The sequence below is a fragment of the Drosophila mauritiana genome, chromosome 3R (genome assembly GCF_004382145.1).
Source record: "Drosophila mauritiana strain mau12 chromosome 3R, ASM438214v1, whole genome shotgun sequence".
Taxonomy (NCBI): domain Eukaryota; kingdom Metazoa; phylum Arthropoda; class Insecta; order Diptera; family Drosophilidae; genus Drosophila; species Drosophila mauritiana.
In genome coordinates, this window is record NC_046670.1 from 9,736,122 (window position 1) to 9,750,355 (window position 14,234).

At 41.4% G+C, this 14,234-nt stretch overlaps 1 protein-coding gene across 1 annotated transcript in view; it reads left to right on the forward strand.

Moving 5' to 3' along the window:
* Window positions 1-13,198, forward strand: part of LOC117145070 — a 33,195-nt gene extending 19,997 nt beyond the window's left edge. Inside the window, exons 3-7 of the mRNA XM_033310585.1 lie at window positions 5,575-5,789; window positions 5,869-6,004; window positions 6,442-6,575; window positions 11,849-12,170; window positions 12,521-13,198. Coding sequence (XP_033166476.1) covers window positions 5,575-5,789; window positions 5,869-6,004; window positions 6,442-6,575; window positions 11,849-12,170; window positions 12,521-12,666 — 953 coding nt within the window. The 3' untranslated portion in view covers window positions 12,667-13,198. The remainder of the gene's footprint in view (window positions 1-5,574; window positions 5,790-5,868; window positions 6,005-6,441; window positions 6,576-11,848; window positions 12,171-12,520) is intronic.
* The last annotated feature ends 1,036 nt before the right edge of the window (window positions 13,199-14,234 follow it).

Consider the following 14,234-nt stretch of genomic DNA (forward strand, 5'->3'; position numbering starts at 1 on the left):
GTGTCGACGCAATGGAGTGGCTGCTGGGTGTTGAGCAAGGTGACCCAACGGGGGTGGTGGAAAATCAAAGGCAACGGAAAATGCGTGAGCCTGCGCGTGCTTAATGAACTGCAATCAATGAACACTGCCAGTCGATAAGAAACCCGAAAGGCGTCAGATTGTGCGTGCAACATGGTAGTGACCGCAATTGCAAACAATCGAATAAACGAACACTTGCCGAAAATTGGTACAGTCCCAATACATTTCAAGATGTAGAATAATAATATATTAAAATATAAGCTTAGGTTCAATTTTCCTTCCTAAAATATAAATTAGTTTCTGCTTTAAGAGCGACCTAATTGATATTGAACATGATGCACCGATTTTAGACATGTTAACTGTATCTGAAACGCAGTGATATTTTCACTTAGGCCGATTGCCGGACAGACAAATTGATAGCCAGTGATTTACAGAATCCCTGCCGAGATTTCCGCATTAATTACGCACATTTTGTGGAAATTTATTTAAGCACCGCAAAACATTAAAGGGGATGCACATGGTGGAAAGCAGGGACATGGCTCACACCCTTTTGCTTGCGTGAATCGGTTTTGGGCGTGAAATTGCTTTCAACATTTAATTACAAAAGGTTCGTGCGGTGGTTTATTTCTGGCCCATCACCGCACTTTCATCCGACCGAGTTCCCACCGCTATTCGCTGCAATTTGTTATCAGAACCCAAACACGCACCTCACCTGCGGAATGGCTGTCTTTGTTTACCTGGACGTGTGTGTCTGATGTTTGGGGATAAAATAAGGGATTAGTCCAAGAGGATTCAGCTTGTGTGTGCCGGGCAATTAGCCACAAAATCAATTTTACACAAAACAGCCGAGGTAATCAACGCCTTGAGCTCGAAACAAAGCGAATAATTCCGATCGGTTAGAGCCATTATCGATTGAAGCCTCTCAAGGTGCTTCCATCAAATTAAACTACACACATGTGTGAACAGTATAATAAACCACAAAAAGAGGAGCATAAACTATAATACTACAAGTATATTGTCAGCAATAATGGTAGCAGCATGGAGCCTTTTCTTCGGCTTTGTGCGCCAACTGTGTGATATAAAATATAATTGAATTGATATGACATGAGGCATTCGAAGTGGCATCTCCTACAGGCCCAAACAACAATGGTCGCCCACATGGCTGACATTCATTTTTATGTTTATTGGCCGCATGCAAATACCAAGCTCAAAAGTCGGAGATGAAAGTCCCACATATGCATGTATAGTTAAAGATGATTCGAACTCGTAACTGATAGCACAAGGCCATACTCAAATTCAGAAATACATTTATAAAACGGAATGAACAAAAAGTAAATAAAGTAGATGCGCCTTGAAGAATACGAAATTTGACATAATTGTCTATGAAATTATATAATATTCTCAATACACTCAGTTCGAAAACAAAATTATTTTATTTATTACCCAAATCCGTCACAACACTCATAATTGAATTATCTAGCAGACTTCCGAAAATATGATTCATAACTAATCACAATTCAATCATTTCCCTAATCCACTTTATCGAGAAAAACATTGTTATGAACGTTCTCTGCTCGCTCCGCAGATATCATTTGTAATGACGAGTTTGAGTCCATTAAAATCCTCTAAAAGTATTCAGACACACTGCTCACTGTTAGAATTAGCAATAAATGTTGGCCAAAAATGTTAGTTGAATGGCAAGTTTTCATAACGCATAAAAACTATAAAAACTTTTCAGCATTTCAATTCATAATTCAACACATAATTATATCATGCCGGCTTTGTCCATCTCCTGTCTCTCCCTCTCTCGAACTTTAGCGCCGTCTCTTTCGCTCTTTGTCGGAAAGTGGGTCGAGCGAAATATGTCAGAAACTTTTCAAAACTGTAACAGCGCCAATTTGTCTACAAAAACGTTGACCGTAGACCACTCCACAAACCCCTAAAACATTTGGCCATCCACTTCAAATGTAATTTCAACGGCAATTTGGCTGTGTAAAATTTATGCAAATATTTCTATGCTCTCTCTCTCTCTCTCTCTCTCTCTCTTTCTAATATATACCGTTGTAGTTGCTTATGCATTATGCTAAATAATTGCGAGCATTTTTTGCTCGTGGCAAAAATTATACGTTATTGCTGGTGCTTTTTAGTATTTTGTGCAGCTGAAATATTGCGTTAATTATCGCGAAATGCCACAGAAAATGTATTTTGAAACACACACACTCACACGCATACACACATATACTTTTTGGCCCAAAGGCGTCTGTATCTGTTTGATCCTGTTTGTCTGTGTGCAACCACGCGATTTATATTTTTGTTAATTTTGTTCATTTTCGGGCACGCGTAATTACATGAAGTATTCATGCGTAAAATGTTGTTATTGTATTTTACGTCGTAAATTGTTTAACTTTTAAACATTTATTGGATGTAGGTTGTATCATCCGAAAAACCAATTTTCGCTCCTGAAAAGGAAGTGTGGGTTGTTTCACAAAATGGTTTGTTTTTCGTGGTAGCGATGCCTACAAACCAGTACTCGGAAATAAAGAGTATACATTAAAGGGGAAGGAGAAAAAACCAAAATGTGCTAAAACGTTTATTTCACTTAAAATAAGGAGTTTAACAAGTTTAAAAACGTACTCGATCTTCGCAATAAGTTAAATTGGTTTTGGTGCTACTCCTGCGTCTTATCGCTATCTTGTTCTTCACGTCTGCCTGTCTTTATGACAATAAAAATATTAGCCATAAATTCTCGCAAGTGAGTTCATCACATAGCTTGCACATTCCCGCTTTTTCCACCGATTTTCATTCACTTGGAGTGCCCCGATTCGCATGTCTGCGAAAAGTTCGTCTGGCTTTAGTTTACCAACAGCTGCTCCTGGTCCCCCTCGGCATTTTACTTCCTCCAAAAGGACCAAAAGGAGGCATTCTAAGCCCCACCCCCTTGCATTTACCACTCTCATTTGTAACTAAATCTGGGCGAGTGGCGTTGCAAAAGTTTATGAGTGTGCGGGTTTTTCTACACATGGCAGGGACGTAGTCATAAAGATGCCAAGGGGATGCCTAGACTGCAGTCAGGACTTGAAAGGAATTCACCCAGCTCTTGCAGGTGCATACAAAAGTCTACATCATGGATTAATTTTGGAACGAGAAGAGTTATTATTTAAAGGAAAGTATTGTAAGGTTTTTTTTTGCCAGCGAATGAAAGGGGAAAACTTCATAACGACGCCCCTGGCACGCAGACATGCATACTTGCGTAAATATATGAGCGTTTGTGCAACTGCATATTGTCATAATGGTGAATGCATGATATATTGAATTTTGCAGTCAATAAACGTTTTATGATCACAGCTGCACATATTTCACAATTTTCCTCTCGTTTTTCCCCAACGCTTTTTTGTACCCTTTCGCAATGGCAAAGTTGCATAAAAGTTAATGGGACAGTGGTAAGTTGGGGAAGGGGGGGTAGATAAGCCCGTTGAGGGCAATCGAAAAATTTAAGGTCATTATGTGGAAGCCCGCCGCGTTTCCACTGCCTGCAAATCGGGCTAAGCTGCTGCCGGCTGACTGGGCCCAAGTTGATACAGATCCCTGGCAATCCATCGAAGGGCCATAAAGTTCTTCCAGTCGGCAGGCGAAATCACTGCTGACAAGAATTCATCATCTAGGCCAGTGGCTTTTTTCACCATCGGCATTTGCCATATGCCACGTCCATGTGAAAGGAGCCGGCAGGAGCCACTTCAACTGCATGGGGCTGTAAAGCTAAGCCGGCCTAATTTCCAAAGGCAAATGGCCGAATGCTCAAACTGCACAGGGTGGCGTGCGAAAAAAAAAGATAGTAGACATAAAGTGAAACGAAGACAACACAACGCAGGAAGCTGTCGATGAAAATGAAGATGAAACAGCAGGAGCACTGTAGCAAGAGCAACAAGCCCAAGTCGAGCGGATATTGAGCCACGCCCACAGGGCAGGACGAGGGGTCGTTGAGGGGCTGTGGGAGAAAATAACACCTGAATTGGGAAACAAATCTGGATTTATGTCAAATTTATACAATAAACCAGAAGGTATTTAGAGAGAGATCAGAAAATCTCTCTAAGAATTAAAAATCAGTTAGTTGAATAAAGTATATTTTCCAGAATGGATTAGATTTGGGCCGCTTTATTTAAAGTTTTATATCTACCTGCTTGCCAAACAGGATAATAGGAAAATGCCGATAAGTTCGTCTCTCGTTTGATCCTGCATTTTTCCCAGTGTGTGGGCATCGATTATGCAGCGTTCCTATCGTGATTTCTATTTGAAACAAAGCACAGGCGGAAAAATAGCAATGCGAGGACCCAGCAGCCAGGAGCAGGAGCAAAAAATGGCAGCAAAGAGGTTTACAACTTCTCGTAAGGCGGCTTAAACGATTTGCGAGTTTATGGAAAGCCAAACACACTCTCATCGCAAACACACACGTCGAAGTCATATGGCTGTGATTGTGTTAGTAACTGTGACTGTGACTCTGCCTGTGTGTCTGTCTCGTGAGCCTGGCCATGTGTGGCACCCACACACCCAGGATAAGCGGCGGGGTCGGGCATATTGTAAAACAAATGGAAAATTGCTTTTTGATGTAGTCAGTCAACTTTGCCTTGCCGGCTGCCTGCTGCCATCATCGACAACGATGACGATGATGGAAATGGGATGGGATACGGCAAAATGGGAAAACGGGAATGGAAAACGGCCAAGCAATGAAGATCAGTGGTGAACAGTAAATCAGCTATTTCCACAACCTCATGTTGACTCTTCAACAACTTTTAATCAGAGATGGTTATGTCAATTTAGTGCATCAAATATTCGACAATTTTGAACCGATTTTTATGATGCTATTTTTTATATTACAAATTTAATTTTGATTTTAATGCTTAAAATGAAATTTGAAGTCCAATGTGAGAAATCTTACTTGGACTTCTAATACTTAATGTTTTTAAGTGCTAAACTTGCAAATAGTTGCCAAAACCGAAAGTCTGAAGTGGCCAACACTGATTACGGCGAGATGGTTTCCCTGTTTGGTCTGGCTGCAAAGTTATAAGGGTTTAAGCGCCCAAGAGTGTGCTGCACTTTCAGCGGCTGCAATTCTTAATCCCATGGGGCTTATGTGTGAGAGCCAAGAAAAGGACGACTATGATGAGGAAGCCGCATCCACTGTCGCCAGATTCAATATTGCTCCACGCTCCTGAACGGCCATGCAAATGCCAGTGTGTTCAGCCAGTGCCGAAGGCTTTTAAAATAACAAAGGGTGCCGGCAGATCTCCCCCTTAAATTAAGGCATATAGGCGGAGTCCTTCAGATTACACTAAGAGAAAATTATGTATGCTTCTGAATCTTTTCCGAAAGTCATGAAGAACCAATCTCCTGTCAAGTCATTAAAAAATATTATACTTAACAATACAACATTTCATACCACTCCACACAGATTTGTTTAAGTGGAAACCACAAATCAAAAGACATCAATTATTTTTCTCACTGTTCAACTGCACCTCCACCTTCATGGCACCCTTTGAATAAATCTCAACTCCTTTACAGATTTTGGCCAGGCCGCGCTGCGTGACGTAAATCTGCTGGTGGAGCCTCCGGCGGTGCGAAGGGGTCAGTCTGTGGCCCTGCGGTGCGATTACCAATTGGTGGAGGCGCCCCTGTATTCCATTAAGTTTTACCGCGGCCAGATGGAATTCTACCGCTACACACCCGGCGAGTATCCGCCCACGAAGGTCTTTCAGTTCCCCGGCATCAGAGTGGACGTAAGTTGCTGTCTTTTCGGAGTTCGGCTTATTGTTTGACGGATTGGAATGGGCTCGGTATTTTCGAATTTACCCACAGGAGAACGGCTCGAATGCCACCACGGTGCTCATCCGCAACGTTAGCTTCGGCCTGTCCGGACAATTCAGCTGCGAGGTTACGGCGGATGCCCCGCTCTATTCCACGGCCACAGCCTTCGCCCAGATGCAAGTTGTGGGTGAGTATCTGCGCCACGAGTATCTGACAGGAGCTCACGGGTATCTGACAATGACAAACAGATCGTGTCTCATTAGTCGCTGGCAAAGGCGTGACTGGGAAGTGCAGCGAACAATGGTCCAGGACGGGTCCTTTTCGCTCCGCTGCCAGCAATTAAGGACCCACCAAAGTCCTGAACACACTTGTACTCTGGGGTAACTGGAATTTAGGGTATGGCATTTTCTGAAAAAACTGTTCCACGCCTTTCAGAATGCAACGGGAATAATCAAGGAGCTTAGAAAGAGGCTAACACCACAAATCAGCATATTGCATACACTCAAACTTCAATTTAAACTTTAATTATATGGAATTAGTGGGTTCAGAGTTAGAAACTGAATTAAGCCCGATGATTTTAATTATTTAACCACTATTTTTGTGTTTATATATTGTTCTTTTCAGAATTTCCGGAAAAGCGACCGCAGCTTTTTACGGAACACACGCGATACGAACCAGGAGATGTTTTGCGTGCGAACTGCAGTACTTTGCCATCTCGTCCTCGAGCTGATCTTCGTTTCACCATTAACAATATTCCCGTAAGTATTCCCTTGCAATCAATTCATAAACAGGGATTTGTAAGCCTTATAAAAGGCGAAACAAATGTACAAGTGTACAATAAGAATAATTGTCAGGATCGAAATAGTCTGATCCGAGCAAATTCCCATAGCCTTGGGCCGAAGTGCTTTACAATCGGCAATTAAAATGTTTTACATCATGCCGCGCATTGATTGTTAATTAATGTCTGGGTGGTTCAAGATGTTTGGGCCAAGTTCGTGGGGGATTTGCCTAATTAAACTGCTTTGACTTGCCTAACGGCATCGTAAATCCTGCATAATGGCGCCCACCACTGCTTTTTGGGAACATGTGTGGCTTTCGGTTAATCCAGGGCGACGTGCCTCGCAAAATTTGTTCTTTATTTATGAATATTGTGTAATTTAATCAGAGTCAAGCGACTGAATTACAAGGGGTCTCATCCTACCCACTTAATTAAAAATTTCAAGTCGGAGGCCAAGCAAGAAACCGCAGGGTATTCTTCTTATCCATACCCTTACGAGCACAGAGAAGTCAATAAAGCAAAAAGGGTTGTATGCCAGGATTTGATTTGATGCCGTGATTTCCTCTTTTGTCATTTATCATAACGATATGGAGGAGAGGCTTAGCAAACAAGTCATCTGCATATATATACGCACAAACAGCAATCTTCACGATTATAGTATCAAAGGAGTCTTGCTAAAAGTATTAAACGTTGCTTAAAAATATGTTAGGAATTTGGGTAATATATTATAAGAATTCGTTAGATTGCTGCGAATACTTGGAATTATATTTCATTCAGCATAGGCTTTTGATACTGTGCACCTTGTATCTTTTTGCTAGGATAACTATAAACATTGCCACGATGCCACTAAGATCATTAGTCATTTGAGGGCGCTTCTATTTCTGCATCCGCTAATCAGTTGCATAAATCAACAACGAAATGCTTCCGGCAATCGTTTTAAAGCGAACCCAGATCCCAATTTTTTGACCTAACCCCGAAATCCTTTTCTGTTTCCTCTTTGCTCGAAATGTTATTAATCATAGCCGAGACATAAAATAAATTACGTTCAACTTGTGGCAAAAACGAAATTGCCGGACGGGCCAGTGGACAAAATGGCCAAAGGACAAAGGACGACGGACGACGGACAACGGCTTTTAAATGAATTTACGAGATGAACAAATTTTCAGTTGACACGCCCGCTAAACGAATTCAACTTTTCTACGATTTCCCAGGGTGCGGGCAAAAGAAGAAAATAGTAAAAAAAAAGAAAAACATCCAAGAAGAAAACTTATTAAACGCTTCATAAATTTTTATATTATGTCTACCCACATCATCAGACATAACGTGTCCTCCTCTGTCCGTTTGCTTTGTTTCTCTCTTTCTATTTCCAGACTCCCCGAACTGGTGTGCATGTGTGCGTATGTGTGTGTTTTATCCTGTCGTTTTATATCTGTCTCCCGTAGTCTACTTTTTTGGGCTCTCGCACACACATGCTACCAGCGCTCACATGCAGGCCGTTTAACATTTTATCTAGACTTCTTCGCAGCCAACTAATGACAAAAGCCGAGACAAAAGTACGCCGCTGTGTTTGAGGATTGCGAATAGTAGGGCCTCGTCTGCCCGTCTGTCACATAAAATTTTATATCTACACTGGGCAAAATGTGAAGAGAACCAGTCATTAATTTGGGATTTTCATTACAATGTAGCTTAGCTTTCTATTGGTTGCATATCCACTTTCAGGTGAGCTAGATTTCATTAATAACCCGCTATATAAAATATAATATTTCATGTTTTTCTTTTCACTCCTAGTACAACATATTTTACCGTGCATAACGTGTTTATGTTACCAGAGAAAACAACAAGGGGATAGCAAAAGGATGGCATCCATTCCCGTAGCAATGGCCGTGCAATTTAGTTTCATATGCCGGAGCAGTAGATGCCTTTTTGATATTGAATTATGATCTGCTCGCTGGAGCTGTTCTCGCTCTTTAAATTAGATAGAAGGCCAGGGATAATACTCTGTCACACAAAACAGTGCCATAAATAATTCCGAGCTGAAAGCATTGACCCAGCACGTGTTGAGTTGGAGATTAAAGCCTCGACCGAATCCCCAATGCGATACCCACATGTGTGTGACCCACTGCTATACGGGGCGAAAAAAAACTTTAACGACTCACATAATTTGTTAAAAAGTTTCTGTCATATTAATGAAAAAGTAGCTCAAAGTGCGTTAGTCGTTTTTTCTCTCTCTTTCGACCAACCGTGTTTCTTTTATGTGGGTGATTCGAGGGAATTAGTTGAGATTAGGGCCAAAGTCTGGCCATTAGACGTGCGGATTTGTGCGGCCATCGATTTTTGATAAATTATTTATTGAGCATAGAAAACTAAGGACATAATTAAAGCTTGGCTTACCCATGATTAATGGATGCCCCTGTCTAAATAAAATCGATAATAGCGAGTCGGACTTTAAGATACAAAATTGGGGCAGAAATATTTGTTCACTCAAAGCCACACAAGTAATTTGCGAAACATATAAAATGCAATTTCGCATTGTTTATATTAAAACGGGCTGTGTTTATTTTCCACACAATTTACATAATCCCATCTAGAGGAAATTATCAAGACGATATTAATTGCCAGGCCATCAAAACACAGTTGGCCATATAGTAGCCCAAAAGCCAAGCACAAGCAAACTTTCTTGTTTGAAAACAATTTTCCGGCCAAAAATGTTTAGGCCAGCAAATGCCAAATGCTCATTTAATTGCCCAGAGGTCGAAGGTTGAGGGTCCTCGATGCCGTAAAGGTAAATCACAAGAAATATGAGGGTATTTTCACTTTCGGGTCGCTGCCTCAGCCACATGCTTAATTAAAGCGCTTGGCTTCTTAAGAGTGTCTCGTAAATTACGCGGCATTAAATCGGCAGAGCGAGATAGGACATAGCCCCAGAAAGAGACAGAGGCTGGCAAAGGAAAAGGGATGGAACGAGTGGAAAGAAGCAGCAGGGCCAACTGAAAATGACTTTTTATGTCGCTGCGTCTGGGCTTTGCCTCTGCCAGCATTAAAATAAAAATAAAATTCAAATAAAATAAAAAGGATAAGCCAAAAAACGCACAAAACCCAAAACAAAATGGGGCAGTGTGTGTTTGGGTGAGAAGCTGTTCGTAAAAAGGGTTAAAAGGCGAGCAACAACAAGAAACCAGCGAGCGCTCGGCAATAAAGCGCTTTTGCTTTTAATGTTGTGGGCGAGTGGTGGGGAAATGAAGGTGAAGAGATCCTTGAGAGCCTCTGCACAAGGAAAAATTTGGTGTTATGAAACCAGTGCTCCAAGACCTTTAGAATCAAATCATTTGAACAAATAACATTTTTGGGATGTACGAATCAGATATGTTATTGGGCTACAAAGCTTGCCATCAAATATTCAAATGGCCTTGCATTTTTTAGAATTTTTCTCAGTGCTCCCTTTTAGCTGACCCAAATTCTGGCGAAACCCGTTATATCTTACACCTTTTTGTCTTGAAGGGGGCCAAAATACATGCATAAGTAAATGGCGCCCAAATGAGTTTGTAAGTGGAAATGAAATGCATATTTATTGTATTTAAATTGCCGGCGAGTTTTCCGTCGCATCTTTTTCGTCGACTAAGCCCAGGTTGTCATGTGAACTTTGCGGGGGTCGGGATACCAGGAGGTTAAGGATATGAATCAGCAACAGGACATGCAGCAGAGCGGAAATGGCAGCACGAGCGTTTTCAAAATGGCGCCTGCACTTCCCGCCATTTTTTTCTCCCGCTGCAACAATGGACGATGCGCCATTTGCGCACTAAAAGCATTGCACGGCAGTTTAGAGTTTTCTTTTCGCGCCAAAAGGAAATTGTGTGCGAAGCAAAAGGAAAACTCAGGCAAATGAAGCGGAAAGCTCGCACCGGAGTGTCGCATATGCATACAAAATATACAAAGTACATACGTATGCGTATAAGCATAGAATATTCACATCAGCAGTCAAGCTTAGGCACTGCTGTTGGTGTCATGGCGGAAATGAAATTTTCAGCGCTCCTCAAAAGGCATCACTTAAACAGTTTTCAACGCCAAACAGCCTTCACACGGACGGACACACTGGCGTACACTCGAACAAAATGCCGGACACTTTGGTTGGGAGCGGAAAAGGCAGGCGAACCAACCGGGCGGATGAGTGAATAAGTGTCTCTTGATGTTTCTGTTTTTGCCATAGTTGTGTGTAACATTGAAAACTCGTTTTTAAATGGCAATGCCAGTGGCAACAACAATCGTAACGACAACTGTGGAAACAACAACTACTTGGCCAACAACTCGCCACAAGCAACAACAAAAATATGACATGCACATGTCCGTTCGCTTCGTTCGCTTTCAGTGTCCGTTTCCTTGCCTCGCAGCCTCCACTGCACTTTCCTGGCCAGGCCAAAAAGCCCAGCACACTTCTCAGCTGCACTAAAGAAAAAAACGTTAGAATCACTAAAAATTGCATTTGAAATAAAATTACAATGATTCAATGCATTACCAAATTGTTATGTCGCCAATCTCAATATATTCACATTCGCATAATTATTTTGGGATTATTTTCATTATGTATTTCACACTCAAGTAGTTTTTTTCTGAGTGAGCTGGTCAAAGGATTGGTCACTGGCAAGCAGCCATGGCCACAAGTGCAACATGCTTGTAATAACCCCACACACACTGTATATGCACAGACAGAAAAGGGAACGAGTTGGAGAAACGGACAGACGACAAATTGCCATTCATATGCAGTTGCACAAAACTCGATGCGAAACTCTAGCACTCTTTTTGGCCTTTTTTTCCCTTTTGCTGCTGTTATTTCTCCTTTCGGCCTGCATGCTGCAACATTATTTTCTGACTTGTGGAAAAGGACTCAACGCAAAAGGGTTGAGGGAGTGAAAGGACGATGGGGATGGGTGGGTGCGTCGGAAGCGGAAGAGAAAATCAGTTGCAACTGCAATTGCTGCTGGAAGCTCACCATGAATAATTTAAAGCATATTTTAGCTCATGTACTAGCATTCGATTAGTATGCAAAATGGAAAAAAACTCAAAATATTGCGCTTAAAGTGGGTCGATTGATTTGATTTGTATTTGCAACAAAAATCCTGCCGTCCTGCTGTATAAATGTGCCTCTTTAATGAAAGATAGTATATAAAATATTTAACCCAAGTCAAGATCTAAATAAAAAGCGTTATGCTTTCTTTTCTTGACAGCATCTGTTAATATTTTTCTTTCCTTTTGCGACAGGTCAGCACGGAGGAAACGCAGTACATTCGAACGGTTGACAGCCTGATTGCATCCCGGCTCAGTCTGAAGCTGCAGCTGCAGGCGACTCACTTTGTGGCTGGGCTCAGTGCCCATGGAAATGGGAATGGGAATGGTAATGGCAATGGAAATGGCAACGGCAATGGCCTGGCGAACGCACTGCACCTGGGTGGCAGCGGCGGCAGCGGAGGCGCTGGAAGCGGAGGACTCATCCTGCGTTGTACGGCGCAAATTGGCGATCTCTATCAGGAGTACAAGGAAATCGAGCTGGGCACACCGCAAAAGGATCCGGTGCCGGCCAGAGGTAAGCCTCAAAAGGATAACTGCCGACAGCCACGAAGCACTGAAAAGAAAATATTTCCGTAAACAAGCAAACTGATTTAAAGATGATCTGAGTTTAAAACGAGCACCATAAAGCTTCTCTTTTTAATTTCTTTATTAAACTTTAATCTTTCTATTGAAATTATTATATATAGTTGCTTTAAAGTATCTAATGAGCCTAAGAAATAGTTAGTGTTTCGAAATCGCGTTGAAACGTAACAAAAAAAGTTTAATTTCTTAAGTAACTTAAAACATTCTATATCCAAGGTTTGCATGGCTATACATAACTACTATTACTTCTCTCTGTAAAAATTTATTTGATGGCCATTGCAGTGACGCTGTCATCGGGAACCGGACTCCGTGGCTTCTTGGAGACCTATTTCGCCACATCTTCGGGCCGCAGCAATTGGCGGGGATCGGCGGGGGTCGTGGCCATCTTCCTGCCCACCGTGTTGGCCCAACTAATTACTGGTAGCTAAATCGGGGGCCAGTCGGCTGGAATGGGAGTACATGGACATGGAATGCGAACGTGTGTCGGCTTATCGAGCTGCGATGGAAATTAGGGAGCCCTCGGCCGTAAACTGCATTATTTATCTGTATCGAATGCAATTTAAATTTATACACATGCAGGAGATGTCCGTGTGATTCCCGGTTAAGACCACACATGCACACCCAAACCCTACGTAACTGTAAATATTTGCTTTAATGATGTGAACGGATACACTTAAATGAACTCGCACTCACACTCACGCGCTTACATACACAGAAACACGCGACTAATTGTTAATTAATGGATTATTTAATGATGCATAAAATATTGGATAAAATATTAATGTTTCATTTGCATTTAGCTTCAACCCAAGCGAATATCAACTTAATGTTTAAGTAATTTAAAAAATGTAAATCGTTGAAACGATAGAAATATGAAATACAGAAAAGTGTAAGCAACAAAAATGAAATGCCAATGCCAAGACAAAACCAAAACCAAAAAAAAAAACATTCAAACCAGAATAAACAAGCGAAAATAATCAAATTTATGTGACTTCTTATTTCGTTGGGTAAAACGGTCGTTTTAATGTGATTATTTATTTCGTGTGCCAATAAATCGTTTGCTCACATGTTCCTTGATCTAAATTTTGCATTCATTTTTAGACACTTGTTCTTTGGCAGATTCAAGTGAAACATTTAAATGACAGTGCCAAGCTTGACTGCATTCAAATGTATTTTTCCATGAAGAAAAATGGAAAAGCCAAATATCACTACTTCCCTCAGCACGAAGGCCTGACAAGTGAAATAAATTCGACTTCAAACGCGTCTTGTGCGCGGTTTTAAACGCCACAGCGAATTGTGGTAAAATTTTGTTGCATAGTTTTAGGCCGTCGTCGTTAAAGAACTGCTTGCTGCGAGGGCATCTGCAAGCAGTGTATTTAATGCAATTAAAATCAAATATATACAGGGGCCAACATCTCGCCATTTTAGCTCTGCACTTTCCCGAAAAGTCATTAAAAGATAAAATCGCAAAATCAATTAGCCAGAAACTTAAGCTGGCCGCGCCTCGGACTCGAACTCTTTCTAGGGCCAAAAGGCTAAAACCAGCTATGCCAATTTAGAGTTTTAATCGCTAAAAATAGAAATGAAATGGCTTCTTTTAATACTGAAATTTATTAAGCAATTAATATTTTTAACAAGAAAGGAGGCAGTAACAAGAAATTTTAGATACATTTTTCCAATTTCAAAAAAAATATCTTTACATAAAATCGTAACGAATCTACTCATCTATCATCTACTTCAGTTTCTAGCTAGTTTTTAGCTAATCTATACTCTAAAATGTGGTCAGCCCTGCATGATGCTGTGCTGAAATCGAAGCGAGGACCGAGTTTGGGCGCCATCTAGCCTGACCATAAATTGCAACACTTTTATCGCCATACCAGGCCCGCCTGCTGTTGTCCTTGTGCCGCCTATTTTTGCCTTTCCCGCTGCTTCTTCTTCTGCTTTTGCCGCTGCACAGTTGCACAGTTTCCGATTTCCGTTTCCGCTTCTGCGGTGG